This window comes from Alligator mississippiensis, chromosome 5 (assembly GCF_030867095.1).
Source record: "Alligator mississippiensis isolate rAllMis1 chromosome 5, rAllMis1, whole genome shotgun sequence".
NCBI classification, from domain to species: Eukaryota; Metazoa; Chordata; order Crocodylia; family Alligatoridae; genus Alligator; species Alligator mississippiensis.
In genome coordinates this window covers 50,870,544-50,891,329 of record NC_081828.1, presented here as the reverse complement: position 1 = coordinate 50,891,329, position 20,786 = coordinate 50,870,544, and the positions used below count along the sequence as shown (strand labels likewise).

The following is a 20,786-nucleotide window of genomic DNA, read 5'->3' as shown; positions in this document are numbered from 1 at the left end:
TTGCTTAGTGCTAGTCCGACCACATCTAGACTACTGTGCAAAGTTTTAGGTTTCCATAAAAAATGGAATAAAAAAAAAAAAGAAGATATGAAGAAGTTAGAAAATGTCCAGAAATGGGAGGCAACAATGATTAAGGTTACAAAAAGCAAGCCATATGAAAGAAAGGTTGAAGGAATTAGGCACTCATCTTGCAGAAAAGGCAATTAAGTGGGGGACACGATAGCAATGTCCCTCATCCTCAGCCCCCTGGCCAAAGGGTCCCCTGCTGCACCATAGGTCCAGGGCTCCCCCAGCACTGTGCAACTCTGCTGCCCCTGGAAGAGAGGCAAGAAGCAAAACCCAGAGGAAGGAGGGAGAGCCAGGAAGTCCTGGCTGCTGCTACAACCAAAGAAATGGAGTGACAGTGGCTGGGTGGGAGCCCACAGATCACAAGTTAATCCCTTGCGGGCAACAGGCCACCAGCTGGACAACCCACATTTAATATTAAGCAATGCCTGGAATGTAGTGCTAAGAGAATAAGTTGAACACAGACGACCACTCCCTACTCCGTGCTGGGAGATCATGAGAAGAGCTCTGCAGCTTAGAACAGGTGGATATCAGAGAGGACAATGCTCAGCAACAGGAGAATGAAGCAGAGCTCTACAACCACCTTAGTTATTTACAAAAGAAGATTAAAGGGTCTGGGATAAATTCATGGGGGAGAAATGGTGACAGAAAGGAGGTAGGACATGATTGCTGTCCTCAGGTTGCAGAACAGAGTGGAAGGTGATTGTACTTTCCCAAGCTTCTGGACTTCAGTGGTTATGACATGGGATCAGGAAGGAATTTTTCCCATACTGGTGAAAGGTTATTTTTTTTCCCCTTCCTCAGAAGTACTGGATGTTGACTGCAGTTGAGGCTGCAGATTTTGAATGAGATGTGCCACTGGCTCCTACTGGAACTGAAACCCATTGGCAACACATAGGGGGTGCATGCAGGTGTAAATGCACCCCCAAGCTTGGCGGTGCACCCCCTGCAAAAAGGTGCTGCTGACACTACCGGCAGCACCTGTGGGCAGTCGCTGCTCACCACCGACATCTGCAGGCAGTCCTTGATCACCACTGGCCACTGCCAATGACAACTGCAGGTGGAGGTGGTCACTGACTGCCAGTTGACGCTCGCCGCCCCCGCCAACAGCGCCACAGCTACCTGCAGGAGCTCACCACTTGCCACCGTCACACTCCTGCTGCCACCTGCAAGAGCTCACCATGCCCCGCAGCCTCCAGGGTCGCGTGGTGTTCATGCTAAAACCCAGAGGTTCCTGGTTAGGGGCTTAGCCCTACCACTTAGGATGAGATCAATCACATCTGGGGGTAGGAAAGAATTTTACTCCAGTAAATTGGTCCAGACTTTGGGGAAAGGGGAGGAGAGGCTCTTCTGTAGTGGGTCCTTTTCCTCGGATCTCTCAAATGTATTAACTCCTTGTGCCGTGGTGGGATACTGATACTGCCCTTGTCTCCCTGCTTTGCATGTGGCAGATGAAGGTGTTCTCGGTATTTTTGAGCTATGTGTCTTGTAGTTGTGCAAAAGGATTATAAGCACTTGCAAAGGATTATTTAGATATGGATGTTCCTGCCTTGGGCGTGGAGTTGGACTAGATTGGCCTGAGGTCCCTTCTAGCCCTACTTTCCTATGATTCTATAGTTCTAATAAAATCATATATTTGTGCACAGGTAGAAAATAAACCATTTGTCAGTGATGTTTTCTGGGCAAGTGGAATTTTGCTAACATGTTTGCAGTAGAAGTTCACTGGCTACTGTAGAAAACTAAGTTTCTTGTATGTGATTTTTTTGCCTGTTTTCTCTATTTCTTTTGCTGTGTGCATGCACCTTGTGTTATCAGTCAGCATATAAACACAAGAATACGCAGAGAATGAGAAGTGGCATAAAATTAGCTTATTTGAATATATAAATTTGCCACCTGAAGAAAGAAAACAAACTGACTTTCAATGCCTGAAGTGGATACATTCTCACTGATCATTTCCACTGAAAGAAAAACTAACACTTGCTAGCAATTTAGTCTTATGCAATCAGATTGGCTGAATGGGATTTTTTTTTCCTAAGCTTCAGGCAACTGCTTTCAGAGGTCAGTAGATTTCCATTCCCTTTTATTTTCGGGATTAACTGCAGCACATAACCATCTAGCCACATTGTCAACAGTCTTCTCTGACCATAACCATTTTGACATAATCCAGCTCCATGTTTTTGAGGACACACAGTACTGCATGGATCACAGAACCTAAATGCTTTCAGATGGGAAAATATGTCTACTCTATAAGGAATTGTTTTTATACATTAAGCCCTTCTTGAGCTTCAGATAAAATGAAAAGTACAGCACACTTTGATAGAAAAATAATATGGCCTTATTCATCAGTTGCTTTTATTTAACAAACAAAGTTAACAAAATCAAACAGCAACAACTATGCAAATTATCGCTATACTAATTTTGCTTTAAAGTAGTTTCACTGTTACTGTGAGACATGAATGCATTGAATGTGTACATGAGAATCTACAGTTACGTTTTGTTGAATCTGTTAATGGAAATGGATGTAGATCTTTACTTTGTGTTTACTATGTATTCTGTGCTTGCCAGCCTGGCAGTACTCCTTCCCACACTTGTGGCTACAGTCATTGAATATCAAATGCTCCTGGACAAATATAACAACTGGTGATGAAGATGGGATTGTATGAGAGGGGCATGCATTGAATCAACCTAAAGAACTGCTTTGTGAGTATTTGAAATCTGTTGGAACCCAAAAAGGTCATTAATATTGGAACAACTGGAGCTTATGACAGCACTCTGGGAGACTGGCCTACAGATACAAAGAAGCTAGAGCTTTTTTTTTTTTTTTTTTTTTAATTTAAATAAATGGATTCCCCCACAGAAACATGTAGCCAAATTATTGAATCTGATGGAAAGAAAAACAGTGTACTGCATGACCTGCTCAGCCCAGAAAGGCCAACAAACCAAATTGTGAAAACTGCTCAAGAGCATCTGGCACCCAAGACATTGATAACTGCACAAAGATTCAGCTTTCTGTAGCAGAAACAATCTACTGAAACTATTAACTTATTTCAGCTGGTATATACCCTAGTGACCTGTAGTATGATTGGACAAGAAACCAAATAAAATCCCACGGTCGTACAGGTGTATGAAGCCATCCTGGAAGGCTGGAAGTATACGGACAACCATAATTTAGCACCTTTTTATGAGGGCAAAGATGAACTGTCTATATACATCAGTGATGCATTATGTTGGGGATTTGTGTTACTCAAGTAAACTGCATACAAGAGTTTTAGAAGTGCTACACATAGGCCACCTACTAGTTGTAAAAATGAAGACACTAGCCAGAAGCTTTGTATGGTGGACAGGTACTGACCAACAAATACAACACCTTGTTAGGGAATATGGGATGTCAACAGATACAGACTCTGCCCAAATTGGAACTACTCTCTGCAAGTGACTCCACATTGATTTTGCAGGACCCTTTTTAGGAATGATGCATCTAGTTGCCTAGAAGTGCATTCCAAATGACCATATGTTTTCTGAATGAAAGCCATTAAAGCATCCCAAACAACAGAAAAATGTCGAAGTGTTTTTGCAGGGACAGGATTGCCAAAAAAGTAGCAACTGGTAATGGCCTACAACTCAGTTCAGATAAGTATCAAAAGGTCCATGAAGAGAAATGGCATCTGGCATATCACTTCTGTGCCATACGACTTGGCCACAAATGGGCTGGCCAAATGTTTTTGGTTTTGTTGGGGGGGTTTTGTTTGTTTGTTTGGGGGGTTGTTTGTTTTGGTTTTTTTTTTTTTTAATTGCAGTCTTTCAAAAAGGCCTTGCTATCCATGAAGAAAGAAACAGGGTCAGTAACAGCAGAAGATGGCCTGCTTCTTGCTAGCATATCAGAATGCAGTACATGCTACAATGAATGAGACGCTGGCAGTGCTGTTCTTGGTCAAGAAACACAGGTCATGGTTCGGCTTATTAAAATTGGACTTGTGACAGCATATTAGGAGTTGTCAGATAAATCAAGCCACGCCAAGGGGAACAGACACCCCTCAGCAGCTACGTGTAGGCCAAAGAGTACCAGTATGCGATTACCAAGAACTTAATAAATAGCATCCTGCAGTTGTGAGGGCACAAACAGGTCCTTTGTCTTACACATTGCAAGTCATGTCTAATACTGTTTGACATCACAACACTGGTTAGGGTAGTAAATGCCAGGTGGGCAGGGTGGGGAGCTCTGAGCCCGCAGTGGACAGCCTGCATTCACCTCTGCCCCATGTACAAAAATGGGAGGCACGTGCCCCACCCATGCCCCTTCCCCAGGAGTGCGCGCAGAAGCAGGGAGCTCCCTCTCCCCCATGACTGCCCCAGCCCTGAGCCCCATACACCATCCTTGCTGAGCAGTGCCCACAGGCCCAGCCCCACTCCCTCCCTCCCTCAACATGGGGGCCTCAATCTGCATCCCCCCTGCCATAGACTTACCTGTAAACAACAGGGGAGCTACTCTCCACCACTGCCTAGGGCTGTATTCCTAGCCATGTGCATGCGCACTGCATACACAAGTAGTTAGCTGTTAATAACAGCTAAAGTAGTATATTGATTAAGCATTCTATTCATATTTTTTATGTTAATAGATACCTATTGTATTGCTAAAATTATAATAAAAACTCACATGATTGAATCTTCTTGTGAAGGCAACTGCATTTGGTGCAGAACTGTACTTCTCTTTTTTATTCCACCCGCAACTTGCCAGCTCCTGAAAAAATGTGAATAAGAATTAATTTTTAGTTTGTCGAGAGAAAATAAAATGCTCAGCACTGTACAGAAGACACAGACATGGTTACATACATTCAAGGTACTTAAATAATTTTCTTTACCTTAGCAATGACATGATAATTAATGCATTTGTCACAGCCCAAGGGTGTGATTTTTTGTTTGTGAGCGCTTTGGCACTGCTAAATTATTTTCCCGCCGTTTGTAGCTTTCTTTGCAGGGTGCATTTCTTCGTTGCAGCACAGAAATGCACGTTGCAAGGAGTTCCCGCCATTTGTATTTAAATTCGGGCCCCACTATTGGTCAGTTCTAAATTATTCCTATGTGGCGGCTAGCGATTGGCTTGCTGGCCATATAAGAGGCTTGAGTGGTTTCCGCCCAAGTCGGAGAACTTTGAGCACACTGCTAAGTGCCTCTAAGGAGATTTGACTTGCGGCTAGCTGATTGATAGACTGATCACCTATCAATTCTTCTCCCTGTCGCCGAACAATCCCTCGACGTACCCTTCCCTGCGCATAAAAGTTCCACGGAGCCTCGAAAACTTTGTGCGAGTGAATCAGAGTTCTTTTGGAGTCCTTAAACTAGGATTTATGCGGCGTATTCCTGGAAACGTTCCAGCCTACACCGCAACCATCTTCGGTGTAAGTAAATAATCTTAAACAACCATTAAGCGTCCGTGCCTAATTCTAGCGCGCCGCCTGCCTTCCCCGACCCGGCGTGTCCGGGCTGCTGGCCACAGCCCGCGGCGTGCAAAAGGGCCTCGGATCGTTCCCGGCCCACACAGCATTGAGGTGATAAATATGTAGGCATTATACTTTTTCCAGATTGCTTTGGGACAATTGTTAAAATTGTGTCTATTGGGCTGGATATAAATAGAAGGTAAGTGGAAAAAAATCTAAGCATTTACTAGAGAAATATTATTTGTAAGTTGTCATGAATAACCTGACTTTAGATTTCACATTTGGTTAAATTCATGGCTTGGAGTACCTTGTTTTGTTTTTAAGTGGGCAAAATAGTGGAATAGCTTCAGGTTCAAAATCCTATCTTAGAATTAAATTTGACCTGGAAAATATTGGAAAAAAAATAATGTTTTTTATGGCTGCTGGGTTTTTGTTTGGGGGTGGTGGAGGGGGTTGGAGTCATTTTACTGAATATATAAGTCTATCTAGTTGATATGCATTATCAGCCACATATGCTATGTACATAAACCTTTAAAAACAAGAATCTCCTCACTTGGTAGCAAATGGCAGAAACAAAAATGGCTCCTCTGCTTGCCAGTTAGTTATCCTCAGTGACCAGTTAACAACAATGTATAATTACAATAACAATAGACTACTACGGGTATTAGTGAGAGATGAACTGATAGTCAAATCTTGTAAATCTGAATAACTGGCCTTTAACTACAATGGACTATTATATCAAGCAACTCAGGCAACATGACAGTTAATTGTGTGTGGTTGTCAAATGTTTTCTGCCATCACTTTTAGTCTTAGAAGTGGAGTCCCTAATCATTCTTAAGTTTGAATTTTAACAAGTTATTACTTCTAATTTGTAATATCTGAAAAGGATATTTCGTAAATATAAAATAAAAAGTTTCTCCCCTAGCTCCTCAACTACCAGCAAATACTTATGGGAAAATACTTTGCGTCTTAAAGGTAAATACTACAACAATTATACACTTCCCTCTAAGAAGAATTCTTCCCTCTAATTCTACCCTACAATAATGAGCATAAACCTGCCCTATAGTGCCAAACATGCACCATATATGTTAAATATAGATATAGAAAAGTATAATAATGAACAAAAATGAAACAACAGCAATTAGTAATGTCTGCAAAGTATATCCACTTGTTTCAATGTACTACTGTATTTCTGAAGATCTCTGGACCCTTATATAAATAAGTACGTATAACACAGCAATCACTGATTCATATTTCCCATTATTGTGTGCATATGTAGGTACTAGCCAACTGATCATCAAGAATGACCAGGGGGAGGGGGAAGGGCAGAGCTCAGGGATGGGAGGAGAGGTAGAGAGCCTGTTGCAAGGGAGGGGGGTGGGGGAAGACTGGGCCACAGCCCAAGGGGGAAAGAAAGCTCACTCCTTCCCTCCCTCAGCCCCTGCTGCAGCTGCATTGGGCTAGGCCACCTGTTCCGCCACTTCCCCAACCCCCCTCCCCCAGTTCCCCAGCAGCGGGCCGGTTTTTCCCCCACTCTGGCCCACTCCCCTCCCCATTGGGCCTGGGGCCCAACCCACCGCGCCACCCCCCCCCCCCCCCAAATCTACAGAATATAGGTAGCTCTGTCCACTTTGTTACCACTGTCTCCAGGGAGCGGGGCAGGGGGGGAGGCAAGGCCAGCTGTGCTGGCCTTGCCCCCCCCAATCCATCCCATGTGTCCCCACCATCATGGTGGTGGCCTGCCTTCTGTCAGAACGCTTCTACGTGCTCTGACTGTCTGTTTGTCAGCCAATCAGAGCGCAAATAAAGCATGACAGACAGACAGACTTAGGCTTTTGTATTAGGTTTTTTTTCCCTCCACACATGCATACACACATACACATGTCTGACAAATAAGGGGAGAATGAGTCACACTGAGAAGGCTTCCTCCACCTGTAAAATACCATATTAATTCGTTCCCAAGATGAGCCCTCCCATGCAACATGGGGAAAACAAAGCCTTGCCTTAGAACAAAGTTAAAGTAAAAATTCAGCACCTTTAGTCAAAAGCAGCAGCAGAAACCCACTTTGAGAAGCTTGGGGCAGCACTGGACCCAGGACAGAGTCATGGGGCAGCACGACATCCAGGGCAGAGGCACCTGGCAGTGCAGTACCCAGCACAGAGGCACAGGGCAGCACAGGAGCTGGCGTGAAACCCAGTATAAAGGCACCAGGAACTATGGGACATGGCCAGGGGACAGAAAATGGCTAAGAGGGACAGGTAGGCATAATTGTGTATGTATAGAATCTATACATATCCGACCTGCTGGGTGGCACGGAAGTGGAAAGGGATCTTGGAGTCCTAGTGGACTCCAAGATGAACATGAGTCGGCAGTGTGACGAAGCCATCAGAAAAGCCAATGGCACTTTATCGTGCATCAGCAGATGCATGACGAATAGGTCCAAGGAGGTGATACTTCCCCTCTATCAGGCACTGGTCAGACCGCAGTTGGAGTACTGCGTGCAATTCTGGGCACCACAATTCAAGAGGGATGCGGATAACCTGGAGAGGGTCCAGAGAAGGGCCACTCATATGGTTAAGGGCCTGCAGACCAAGCCCTACGAGGAGAGACTAGAGAAACTGGACCTTTTCAGCCTCCGCAAGAGAAGGTTGAGAGGCGACCTTGTGGCTGCCTGTAAGTTCATCACGGGGGCACAGAAGGGAATTAGTGAGGTTTTATTCACCAAGGCACCCCCGGGGGTTACAAGAAATAATGGCCACAAGCTAGCAAAGAGCAGATTTAGATTGGACATTGGGAGGAACTTCTTCACAGTTCGAGTGGCCAAGGTCTGGAACGGGCTCCCAAGGGAGGTGGTGCTCTCCCCTACCCTGGGGGTCTTCAAGAGGAGGTTAGATAACCATCTAGCTGGGGTCATCTAGACCCAGCACTCTTTCCTGCCTATGCAGGGGGTCAGACTCGATGATCTATTGAGGTCCCCTCCGACCCTAACATCTATGAATCTATTTGGGAGCAGCCATCTTAAAATCTGAGGTCATCTTTAATTCAGGCAAATATGGTGAGTCTTAATAAACCTTCCTGCCTTCCCTGAAAGCACCTCAAATGCCTGCAACAGATGATGCATTGATACAGCAGCTGTCAGCTAGCCAGGATCTAAACAACTGAGGGCCTAGGACATAAAAGTAAGACCACTTAAATTTCATATCTATATGATGTGTATACCATCTTGTTAGTTCCTCACAGTGGCAGATGATAATCCTCTAATGGGGATTTAAGTGAAGCACAGCAAGTGCATAGATGATCGTACAAACCTACGCATAATAAAGACCTTTTGCCACAAGTTTCACAGCAGCACATAACATGGGGTCCAATTTCCTGTTGTTGCTGTGGCTGACTCATCCTTCACCATATGCACTTTCTGTTATTCAAAAAGGTAACCTTCTTCTGAAAACCTTCCCTCATCTTGGCACTCCACTGCTTTCTATTAATGACCAAGCACACCAGGTTAAATAGCAGACTGCACTCAAATCAGCTTCAACTTTTACACTATCCTTAGAGTGCTTTCTTTGACACCTATGCTTCCCCTTTCCTAGGGTTACCATAAGTCCAGGTTTTCCCAGACATGTCCTCTTTCTGGGTCCTCCCATCTCCATCTGGGAGCTGTGTGGGCAGCAGAGCTGAGGTGGGGGCAGAGGGGCTGAAAGTGAGGGGCACCAGCATGGTCGGGGGGGGGGCAGGGTATTGTGGGTCATTAGTGAGGGCGGGAAGCAGCAGGGCTGGGGGGAGGCTGTGGCTTGGGAGTAAGTGGCATATCACTGCTCCCCCCCCCCCCCCAATACCATATACCCACTCCCTCCCACAGGTGTCCTCTTTCTTGCAACTGAAAATTTGGTAACCCTACCCTTCCTACACACCAACTGACTGCAAAAAAAACCAGCTTGAATCTTGATGCGTTGTCCATCCAATGTGCATCAGGCCCATCACAGATAGGCTTTTGTTACTAATGCCTCAATGGACAGGCAGTCAAGCATGCTACTGTACAAATTGTCATTTGTCAGTTCACTCAGTGGAATGGTCCAGGGTCTCCGATGAACTGACAGATGTGCCACATAATCAACATCCAAGTCTTGCACTCACAGAGCAATGTGGTAAACTGGTATATGTTTGGTTGGCTGGGGAATTTGACTCATAAAATTCCAAACTTGTTTCAAAAGCATCTCTAAAGCCACACTAGATTTGTGAATTTGAGATAGATTAGCTTCCCATTAATACTAGCACAATTATTCAAACATTTCTAAGGTAAGCAAACTCATGATTGAGCCAGCCAGTGTACACATACTTTACAGAGTTAGCTAACATATCACCAACATGTGGCTTCAATGTTCCCACGGTGGATCTTTGAGATTGCTACCTGTAACTTTTTTTTTTTTTTTTTTTTTACAAATTTTTGTTGACAAGTATCATCTTTGGAAGTTTCAATATTAAATCACAGCTATAGAAATGAGTGGAAGTCGTATGGCATTTATAGCAATTTATGAAGCATTTTTGTTCCTGAACTGCCCTCAATATTACCATTACAGGTCTCATTCATATTCATGAATGATCATGAAAAGCAAGTCATCTGGGAATGTGCTTTCCCCTTAAGCAAAATTTGCTATTGAACCTTTGGGCTTTAAGGAAAAAATATTTACCCTGATAAAGGAGCGAAGTTTTATGTGGTTTACTCCAGAGATATGATCAGGAACAGTATTAAAGTAATACTCGTTACTAGGATTTTAAAATACTCATGGGAAAAGAGGCAGCACTGATTATTCACAGTTGGATCCTAGCAAATCATCTTAGTGATATGGAATCCAAGATATCAGATTCACCTGAAAATTACAGATAACAGCCTTCATCTTTTCCTTGTAGCAATTTTATGCATCATCTCTGATGAATTATGAAAGACTTCTGAGAAGGAGAATCAGGGCCTTTTTAGGACTTCAAGGGTGGGCTTTACAGTTTGCTTGTTGTTGTTTTTTTTAAGTCATTCACTGAGGCTGTCAGTGGTAACCATCACCAGGATTACTGTGTGGGAAGACTACAGAAAGAAAGGAACAAGAGTGACTCACGGATGCCATTACCAAGAAAGGAAAGGGATTTAAAAAATAAAAGTAGAAAGGGGGAAAGAATTAAAAAGTCTACTTCCCACAAGAAAAGTAATTTTATTAAATAAGAAGGGAAGTTTATCAGTTTGCACCATGGATGAAGACACAAACTGTAATCTGGCAAATACTGTATTTTTCTCACATACAACATGCCCCCAAATGTAATATATACCTTGTTTTTAGAAGGCAGAAAGAACAAAAAAGATTTATCCAGAGTTATTGCTGCATAGAGCAGAACCCAAGTCTAATTTTTCAACTGACTCACCATCCCTTTCCTGCACAACTAAAACTAAATCCCTAGTTGCTGCTAAACACTGGTCTCCATGGGTGGATCTATAATTCTGAAAAGAACTAAAGTGTCTGTGAAAGAGAGAGCAGAAGCAGCTAGCAGACATCAAAATTGTCCTAAGAAAGGTTAGCTTGATTGGTGGAACATCAAGACATTAAAAAAATAAAGATGATCAAACACCCATAAAATGAAGAACAAGTTATTGCATTATTGCACTCAAAAGTATTTTGTGAATACAGCTCATCCTAAGAATCTCAACTCATTTTCTAGCAAGAGCAATACACAGCTCATAAGTTTATTTAAATTTACTTTTTTCTTTTTTTTTCTTTTTTTTTTTTAAACACAAAAACCCTATAGAAAAAGAAAAAGGGTGGCTATCAAAATATTAAATATGAATAATGAGTTAGGCATAACCAGAGCATTTAAACAAAAACCTAATTTATTACATAAAAAAACCCATAAATCATTTGATGCTTCTGCTCAATGTTTATTTCCAATTAAAACTTTTAACTTCTATTCCTCATTGAGAAGTAGTTATATGCATATTTGAAGTATTGAAATTTTAACAATTTCAGCTAGTCATGTAAAAAAACAAACACAAACCCCTCCCCCCCAGGAATCAGAGCAAACTTCTTCCTTAATTCTAACGACTCAAAAGTTGAACACATTTTTCTGAAGCTTTAAAAAAGATAAATAAAAATCAATGCTATGTCTAAGTTAGTATATAAAAACAAGTGAAGATAAATATTTATAAATGCAAGTTATTAGCAACCCATTTTAGCTTCCACAAAATTCTGAATACATTTTGATACATGTAAACACAGTTTGAATGTAGCAAGTAAATTGATAGTTACCCATTTATGCAGCATTTCTAAATATTAACCATTGAGGGTTAAACCATGGATCCACTGAAAGCAAAAGCAAAATTTATATAGACTAATCATGTTATGTACCTGTATCCAGCTACTGAGAATTAGATATTATGTTGACACTAGATCAAAATCAAGAAAAAAAAAAGTCCAAGCCTTAAAGTTAGTATAGTTATCAATCATAGGCAGATCTCCAGAAGAACAGTAGATTTTCAGCATCTTATAATTTTCCTTACTTTCAAACACTGGTTTTCTCAGTTTAGAATTAAACATTTTTTCATGCTTCCCAAAAAAGCAAACTACTTACAAAAATACATTTGCTTAACTTATTCATTTGCATTACAGTAACAGTCTTTCTATATATTGGTATAAAAGCAACATTCACCACACTATAGTTGAAGCTTTTCTTACAGTTCCTGTAATGAGCTTTTTTTTGAAAAGTTTATTACTTAGCCATAAATTCAGCTTTGGGGCATCTGTGTTTGGTTTTCAAACACACAAAATTTAATTTCACATCCCACAAATACTGCAATACCTAGGCACAAGATAAATTAAGGACACATTCGGAGCCTTAACGCAAAATTCCTTTGCTTATGATGATTTCACATGCCTTAAAATTATTTTTTAACTGTAACTGATTAAAAGTTCTACTTCCTTATAAAATGTGCAGGGTAACAAGATTGCCAGCCTATGCAGTTCTAGGTTATATAGATATGCAGTATAAGTGCAAAGGTGAGAATTAATGCACTGTATTATTTTCTTTAAAGTACCTTTTAAAAAAAAAAAAGGTACCCATCTGTAAAGTAACTTGCATTCAAGTTGTGCTGGCCTGCAGCATGTCTCTCAACCCTGCTCAACCCAGGCTGTGTCTCATATGGCCAGTCCTGCAGCTCTTGGGCATGAAGTGGAGCTCAGGTTGCTGTGGCACAGCATGGCAGTCAAACTCAACTTCCCAGAAGCCACAACATCAGGAGCTCCTTCCAGCTGCTACTGCCAGACCTGGCTCCACTGGCTGGGCACCCTGGCCTGTCTGCCCTATATCTACACTCAGGGGGGGCCGGACAAAGCAGGCAGGCAGTTCTCCATGGAGATTTCCCTAGGAACCCCACAGGCAGGGCAAGGGCGCACCACTGGGCAGATGGGATGGGGCCATGGGTGGGCAAGGAGCAGCTTCCGGGAGCAGGACATGTGGCCAGGACTGAGGCCAAAAGGTGGGATTGCAGGGCAGTGACAGCATGAGGTTGGGGCCCTGGACAGCACCACAATCTTTTTTGCTCACATGTCCCTGCAACAGGCACCAGTTCTGTGGGCAGGCACATGTGGGAAGTAGACTGTGAGACTGCCCCAGGCCCTAGCCCTGTGCTGTTACTGTCCTGCAATCCTGGCCCTGGCCCAACCCTCCCACCCCACTCCAAGACATCACTGCCTGTGGCCCCATCCCATCTGCCTGGCTGAGTATGCCCTGCCCATGGCGGGGGAGGGGGATCCCAAGTCAGTCTCCATGGAGACCGTGCCCACCCGCTCCATCAGGCACCCCCAGCAGTGGGTGTGGGGTGGACAGGTCCAGGCCAGATAGGATCAATTGCTGCCCCATCCCCTGGCCTATAACAGCTCACCAAAACTCCCTAAGTGGCCCTCCAGCCCAAATAATTGCCCACCCCGATCTAATGGGCTGTATGCAAGTCTTTCATGCCCTCATATACTTCACCTAAGGGTATAAAACAGAGAAAGACCAACCAACCCTCAGTCTTTTGCCAATACAGAACCTAGGTACTACCAGACACCACAGCTCTAGAGAAAGAAGTGCAGGTTGTTCTTTGAATGCTTGCTTACATATATTTCACTTCTGGTGACTTAAGTAGCAGCCTTATTAAAAGGAGGTGGGTGCTTAAGTACAAGCTAGAAATCATACCAAATTAGGCATCAAAATAAGATGCTTCTACTAAAGAATGTATAAAATATATACATTTTTGATAGATTCATTTAATCATTAAAGATGACATGCTGATCTAAAGAGGCGATGCTTCTTGAACTAGAAGACAAATCCCTCCTTTTCAAGGGTGTTTGTAGCTGGACAAGAAAAAAAGTGTGCATATATTGTGTATTCTACAATGGGTGATGTTGTATTACGGCTGCCAAGCAAATTCTGAGTGAAGTAATACAAATATCCAACCCCTGTAAGCAGATAATCAAGGCTATGATGATTTAATAATCACTGGGAAACAGGTTCCAGTAAGGTATCCAAAAGCAATTTCTTTTGCTTAGCTACGTAAGTAGATCCTGTCAAATCTTTTCAACTTTATATAAAGAACTTCTGCGTGACTGGAAATAAAGAATGGCTTTTCCAAATCATTTGCATAAACAGCATCCAGGCATTAAAACACAAGTATGCTGGTTTTGGATACAATCTTCCTATTGTCTTATGAGACCATATCCAGAGACAGTGGTAGTGTTATTGGGGGGGGACATATGAAAGCTTTCCCTATATTTAGCATATCACGACCAAACTACAGTCCAGAGACTCTTCCGGCTCAATTTTCTTTAAAAAGAATGGAATCAAAGTGGAGTCATAGAAGTCTGCATACATTAACCCTGGAAACCATGACATAAGGAACGCACCCTTATAGATATGATTCCGACTTTCTCTGCAAAGAAGCTTTTATATTTCATGTTTTTCAGCTGAAAAAAAAATCATGCCTGAGAAAAGTCTGGGTAAGTAGGTCCTTTACTGACTTCTTGATTCTGGGAATGCTGTCTCTTGTGTTAAGTTTCCTAATGTATTCTCCAACCCCTGTAGATGAAGAGCCAATTCTTTCACTTGACAGTTGTCAAGTGTACCCAGTCCACAGGAAGATAGGCTCCTGGCCTAGAAACAGTAAAATTAGCTCCCCATTTATTTATAGAGGTGGTTAGTGATGGTAGTCTGAAAGTCAGGCAGAAAGTAGGGCAGAGTAAACTATAAAGAGATTACATTTCTCTGGGAGAAAGCATTTTGTGCCTAGATCTTCCAGATACTCACACTCATTGTCCTGCTTTAAGTACCTACAAAGTATGCCAGTTAAAATGTGTTAACAGTTTCCCAGGGACATCACTGTGTAGGTCTGTAAATTAACTGTGGCTCATTTAATTGCAGTTCATTTCAGGGACAATCTTGTTAGGCTGTTTGCTCTCCCTGGCCACATACTGGCAGAGGAGCAGCAATGCAGGTTGAAAGGGCTCTGCTGCACCTGTTTTGATTCAAGTGAAAACCTAGGACAAATCAGAAGCACCTCAGGTGTGATGTCTGTCTCATTTAGAGACCAACTGGTTCAGAGAAATGTGATCTTTCCTAGGCAACAATGTTTTTCCGCAGATGCTAGGAATGGATTGGCAGAAAGATTTTATATAGAAGGGAAAAGGAGGGAGGGGGAAGGGGGATTTTCCAAATGAGAATAAATGGGTTGATTAGATCAATTATGATGGACAAGGCAGTTAACACCTGGAGGGATGCCAGAATAAGTAGTTATAGGATAAAATGGTTAATGGGATAAGAATCCATAATCCCTATTGAGACCGTGATTAATACAATCCAGTCTCTGGATGGTTTTTTGTGCTGACGTTTCATGGTCAAGTTGTTTTGTAATGGTTTTTTGTTGTTGTTTAAGGACAAATTACTCTGAGGTCATGTTTCCATAAAGTATCCCTGCAGTTTTGTCCATAGTTATGTGGACAATCTTGACCTTATTGTAAAGAAAGAATATAGCACATAGTTTGATCATTTTAATGATATACTGACACTGTGATCACTCTCCACTGGCTACCTTCTGAACTAAAAGTATTGTAAGTCTTAGTGCAGTATTGCAAATGAACCAATATAGTCTCTGTCACAACCCAAGGGTGTGATTTTTGTTGTGTGCGTGCTTTGGCACCACTGAATTATTTTCCCGCCAATTTGTATCTTTCTTTGCAGTATGCATTTCTTCTTTGCAGCACAGAAATGCACTTTGCAAAGAGTTCCCGCCATTTGTATTATAATTCAAGCCCCATTATTGGCTTGCGTTAAATTATTCACACATGGCGGCTAGTGATTGGCTTGCTAGCCATATAAAAAGCTTAAGTGGTTTCCGCCCAAGTTGGAGGACTCCACGAACACCAGGAGGAGGAGACTTCACACTGTGTGAAGATCTCTAAGCGCTGCGGAGCCTATTGGACCCAGCGCATTTCAAGCAGGAAACAGGGGTTTGATCAGCCTCTAGCCTCTCCCCGTCGCCGAGCGCAATCCTCAACGTATCCCTCTTCCCTGCGCGCAAAAGGAGCCACGGAGCCTCGACAACTCTATGGGAGAGATCTGAATATTGTCCAAGTCCTCAAATGAGGATTTAAGCGGAGCTGTGCCTGGGAAACTGTCCAGCCTACACCGCAACCATCTTTGGTGTAAGTAAACAATCTTGAATCAACCATTACGCGTCCGTGCCTAATTCTAGCGTGTCGCCTGTTTTCTCCAACCCAGCGTGCCCGGGCTGCTGGCCACAGCCCGCGCGGCGCGAAAAAGGGCCCGGATTGTTCCCGGCCCGCACAGTCTCCTTAGGGCAACCTGGAGTATATTACCCCTGCTTCAGGAAGTAGTGTGCACGTGGCAGAAGCAGTGCAGTATGACAGTGACTGATGTGCCATAATTGAGCAATACAGATGTAGCCTCAAGGATGCAGACTATGATCCTCTTATGAGCTCAGTAAGTTTCTGAGGAAGTGAACAACAGGGATTTGGGCAAAGTCTAATGATCTGATGACCTGCCACCATGAATCTGGGGCTCTTGTGAAGGAAGCCAAAGGCATATTTGATATATGAAGAAGCGCTTGTAGGGAGACAAAAACACTAATCAGCAGAATGGAAACCCATGGAGTAATATCATGAACTCCATACTTGAGTCAAATCTGGAGGTAAATTCTTCCACATCAAAGGTCTAATATCAGGGGTTACATAGGCATCAGAGATTTTAGTCTGAGCCAAAGACTGAAAGTAGAGGTGTACCAATACATCTCTCCATATTGTATCGGCATCAATAAAAGGAAAATTAACATTATAAGCGATCAGCTTTTTTGGCTGAAGTGGCCAATAATGTCGCTGATAAATGTTGTGTACTTGCATGCAGTCTTCATTGTGCACAGCCAGGGGTACAGCCCGGCAGCTCGGTGTCTGACCAGCAAGTCAGTGAGGGGGGGGAAGGGGTGTGGAGGGGGGCAGATCGAGGCAGCACATGGTGAGGAAAGGAGGGAGCTGGGGCATGTGTTGCCCAAACAGGGTGGGGCAGGGTGCGTGACAGAGCCCCAGGAAGCTTGTGGGGGGGGGGGGGAATGGAGAGGTAGAACAGCCCCAACTGCTGTGCGCACCCCTGGGGGAGGCATGGCAGGGTGTGCCCCCAAATTTGTGCATGGAACAAGGGTGGGCTGCCTGCTGCATGCTTGGGGCCAGGGCTGTGCCACCCTCTTCCCAGCATGGGGGGTGGGAGCTGGGCCAGGGCTGTACTTAGGCTGGGTGGCAGTGGCACTGGGGGGGGTGGGCTATGGAGAATTTTGGGGTGGTTGTAGCCTACCCTATAGCCTCCCTTCCCAGTGCTGCCACCACTGTCCCATCCTGAGCACAGCCCCGGTCCAGCCCTCCCACCAGGAAGAGGCTGGCGCAGCCTGCCCCTGGCCTTGAGCCCACAGCAGCAGCCTACCCTCAACCCTGCACACAGATCCAGGTGGCCCATACCCCCACTTCATGGGTGTGCGCAGCAGTGGGAGCTGCTCCCCATTACCCACCCCCAGGACAAGGTGCCAGCAGCTCCGCCCCGTGGCCAGCCTTGGCTGTACAGAGCCTGCCCCTGCCCCAGTCCCATTCCATGCCTTGCCATGGGGGCCTTGATCTGCCCCCCCCCCCGCTCTCCAAGCTGTTGGGCTGCATGTTGGCAATCAGATCGGTATCAGCTGATATGGCTGGTCAGTAATCAGCTGCCGATATTGGCTCAAAACAAACAAAACAAAACAAAACAAAAAACACAAACAACTTTATCTGTGCACTCCTAGCCTCAAGGTAACTTTTTTTTTTTTAATTTTAAATCAGAAAGAAGAGATTTTGTTCTTTCATTTGGTAAAAGAGTAGATGGAGACTGCTGTCTGTGCCTGTTAGCGAAGTTCTGCTGAGACCTCCCCCTTTCTTGAATGGAAAGTGGAAATATCATAACAGTGACAGCAATAGCACACTTTGATAAACAAGCAGGAGTCATAGATGCTGAGAGAGTGGCAATAATGGTCAGTACCCTTGTTCACATTCAGACAGATACAATTTTCCAGATTCCAAAAACACCAATCAAACTTTACTTCAGCCATCATAAAAGAATATCTCAATCTAGATAAAAGTCGCACAAACATTTCTCAGCTTAACCATTCTTCAGCATTTCTTTGGTCTTGGAACGGAGTCTAAGACCTACACTCCCATATGCACATTATGATTCTTGTATGTCTTTTTTCAGATAGACCCGCAAGTGTATCTAGAATCCCTTTGCTACCAAAACATACTTTTTTTCCCCTCCTCTCTTGACTAAGTTTCAATTTCATGATACTAATTGAAGGACTACATAGTACTCAATGCTATTGTCCTCTGACATGATGTTTCTCACATGATTAATATCGATAAATACTTTGAAGTACTACACCAATTTAGTGTAGTCTAACCAATATCTGATTTTGAAGGATTTCGACTGACCACATGCCCTGAATTTATATCTAAACTTCATATTTAATATGAAGTTTAAATATATACTTAATTGTGTGTGTGTGTGTGTGTGTGTGTGTGTGTGTGTGTGTGTGTGTGTGTGTGTGTGTGTGTGTGTGTGTGTAATCATATTCATTCTGCAAGCTTAATTTCAAGTCAAACAGCACTAAGTGTTCATTCTAACAGCCATCAAGACATTAAATATTTTAAGACAATGACTATGTGTCATTGAGACTTTTGCGGAGCCATGTTAATAATGTAGGAATTCTACAACAACACAGAGAAGCTGATTCAGATGTGTGTAAACCAAGTTGTCTAAAGAATCTATAGCCCATTTTAGTTTAAGCAGTTAAGCCCCTGAAACAGATGGTTTTAAAGTTGTGGGTCCTCCTGAACTGGTAACAAATACCATAAATGCTAAATGCATCATTTTAGAAAAATACATCCAAGTCTTATTAAAAGATACTGGGAAAAGATTTACCTGCTGTATGCTAGCAAAGACTCCTGGCCCTTTAAAAAAGCAACAGATTCTATCAATTTAACTGTTTTCAACAATGACTTCAGATTATGACAGTGAACTACCTTTCTCCATTTTCAGCAACAGTTCAGTTGAGGGTAAATGAAGCATAAAGGTAGAGAAGGATAAGAAATTCACCTTTGGCAAAGCCAAAACACAAATAAAAATTTCAGCCTCAAAAATGAAGCTCTTTAGAAAGTTATATTGGGGTTATAGAATGGAAATGATACTAAAACTGTACAGTAAGTTGCAACCAATGGTCACACCTGCACAGTACTGTCCAAACAGTTCAAAACTGTTGCCTAGCTTAGTCAAACACAAAAAAAGGAGTTAAAGACACAGAAAAATCAAACTGATAAGGTGGGAGATCTCTAACAGTATTTATCTTTGGAGATTATGAATATATTAAATAACTGAAGTGAAAAATCCCCCAAGTTTCCAACAAACAGCAGGTTAATACTTTTTGCAGATGTGTCACCTAGCTCTTAGCTGAAGTGTATAATAACAATTGGATGCAGTATAATCAAATAAGCCTGTGACTAGTTTCTTGCTCTGCTCTGGAAATCCTGAGAGAGTTATAGGCATTAAAGAAGGTAGAAAAAGGTAATCAAACATGTTTCATTCACGAGAAAAAATATGGACCCTGTGTCATATTCTATGTCTTGTTAATTTTCCTAACAATGAAAATCCAGCTTGGTCGCTTTCATACAGATGGAATTTTATGCAGCAAATATATTTTCTTACATTACTCTGCCTCCCCATTAGCTCTTTAATCAGGGTGAATAAAAATCAATATATTTTTTCCAAGTTAAAAAAAACCAAAAAACCCCCCCGGTTTTTAAAAAAATTTTAATCATTTTTTAGATTTAAATCATATTAATTTTTAAGATGCTTTAAAAAACTTATATAAAGATAGCTTTAATTTAAGATACGTTAGAGCTCAAAGAGATCATCATAGAATAGAGATTATAACTTCTATTTATATACTATTTTAGACAATATATTCATGTAACCTTTTTAGAAAAGTTCTATAAATAGATCACAACTGGCCATGGACTATTAGATGCCCAATCCTGGGGGGTTCCCAAGGGCTCCTCTATAGATTAGTAAAGATTAAGAAAACCACTCTACCCAATGGGACTCAGTCCTTAGTCTAGAAGATCCCATTAAGCATCTCCATGATGCTTAGTTTCAGTTCTCAAACTGGGTTTGTCTCTCCAGAGATAACATCCTTGTTAACAGCAGTATATGGAGATGAGAGACAACAGACTCGATTACCTACCCATCAACCCTATCTCTCTGCAAGTTTGTGTACTGAGTCAAGCCCTTACCTCTCTCTAAAATGCAAAGTTTCAAGAAGTTAAATGAATAGAGGATTGTTGAGGGTGAAGTAAATATGGGCAAGAAGGAAGAGTCTGGAGATAAATCCAAGGAGAGAGGGACAGCAGAAACAAAAGAAACATTTTGAGCAAAAGATTCCAGAAGTTATGAGGGATATATTTCTGAATATAGCCTATCCATTTACAGTAAAAGATCTGTTATCTGGCATCCCATGGGGGTGACAGGGGGGGGGGGGCTCCCCCGCGCAGGCTGCTTTTCCCACACAGGCTGCTTTGCCCTGGGCCGTGTGTTGAAAAAGTGGCAAAAAAACTTAGCTCATTGCAGCAAAACGGGAAGTCCCCTGGAAGTGGTATTTCCGGTTTCGCTTTTGCCACGTCGCTCGGATGCCA

The 20,786-nt window shown here is 42.8% G+C and overlaps 1 protein-coding gene across 7 annotated transcripts in view; it reads right to left on the bottom strand.

The window, feature by feature from the left end:
- Nucleotides 1-20,786, bottom strand: part of RALGPS2 (Ral GEF with PH domain and SH3 binding motif 2) — a 232,884-nt gene that overhangs the window by 139,280 nt on the left and 72,818 nt on the right. For 6 of the 7 annotated variants that reach the window (XM_006267261.4, XM_019500255.2, XM_019500254.2 and 3 more), the window contains one exon: nt 4,721-4,804. In XM_006267261.4, the coding sequence (XP_006267323.1) occupies nt 4,721-4,804 (84 nt within the window). Of the gene's footprint in view, nt 1-4,720; nt 4,805-11,789; nt 12,092-20,786 lie in introns of those variants that run through there. The other variant, XM_059728347.1, reaches the window with a different exon arrangement.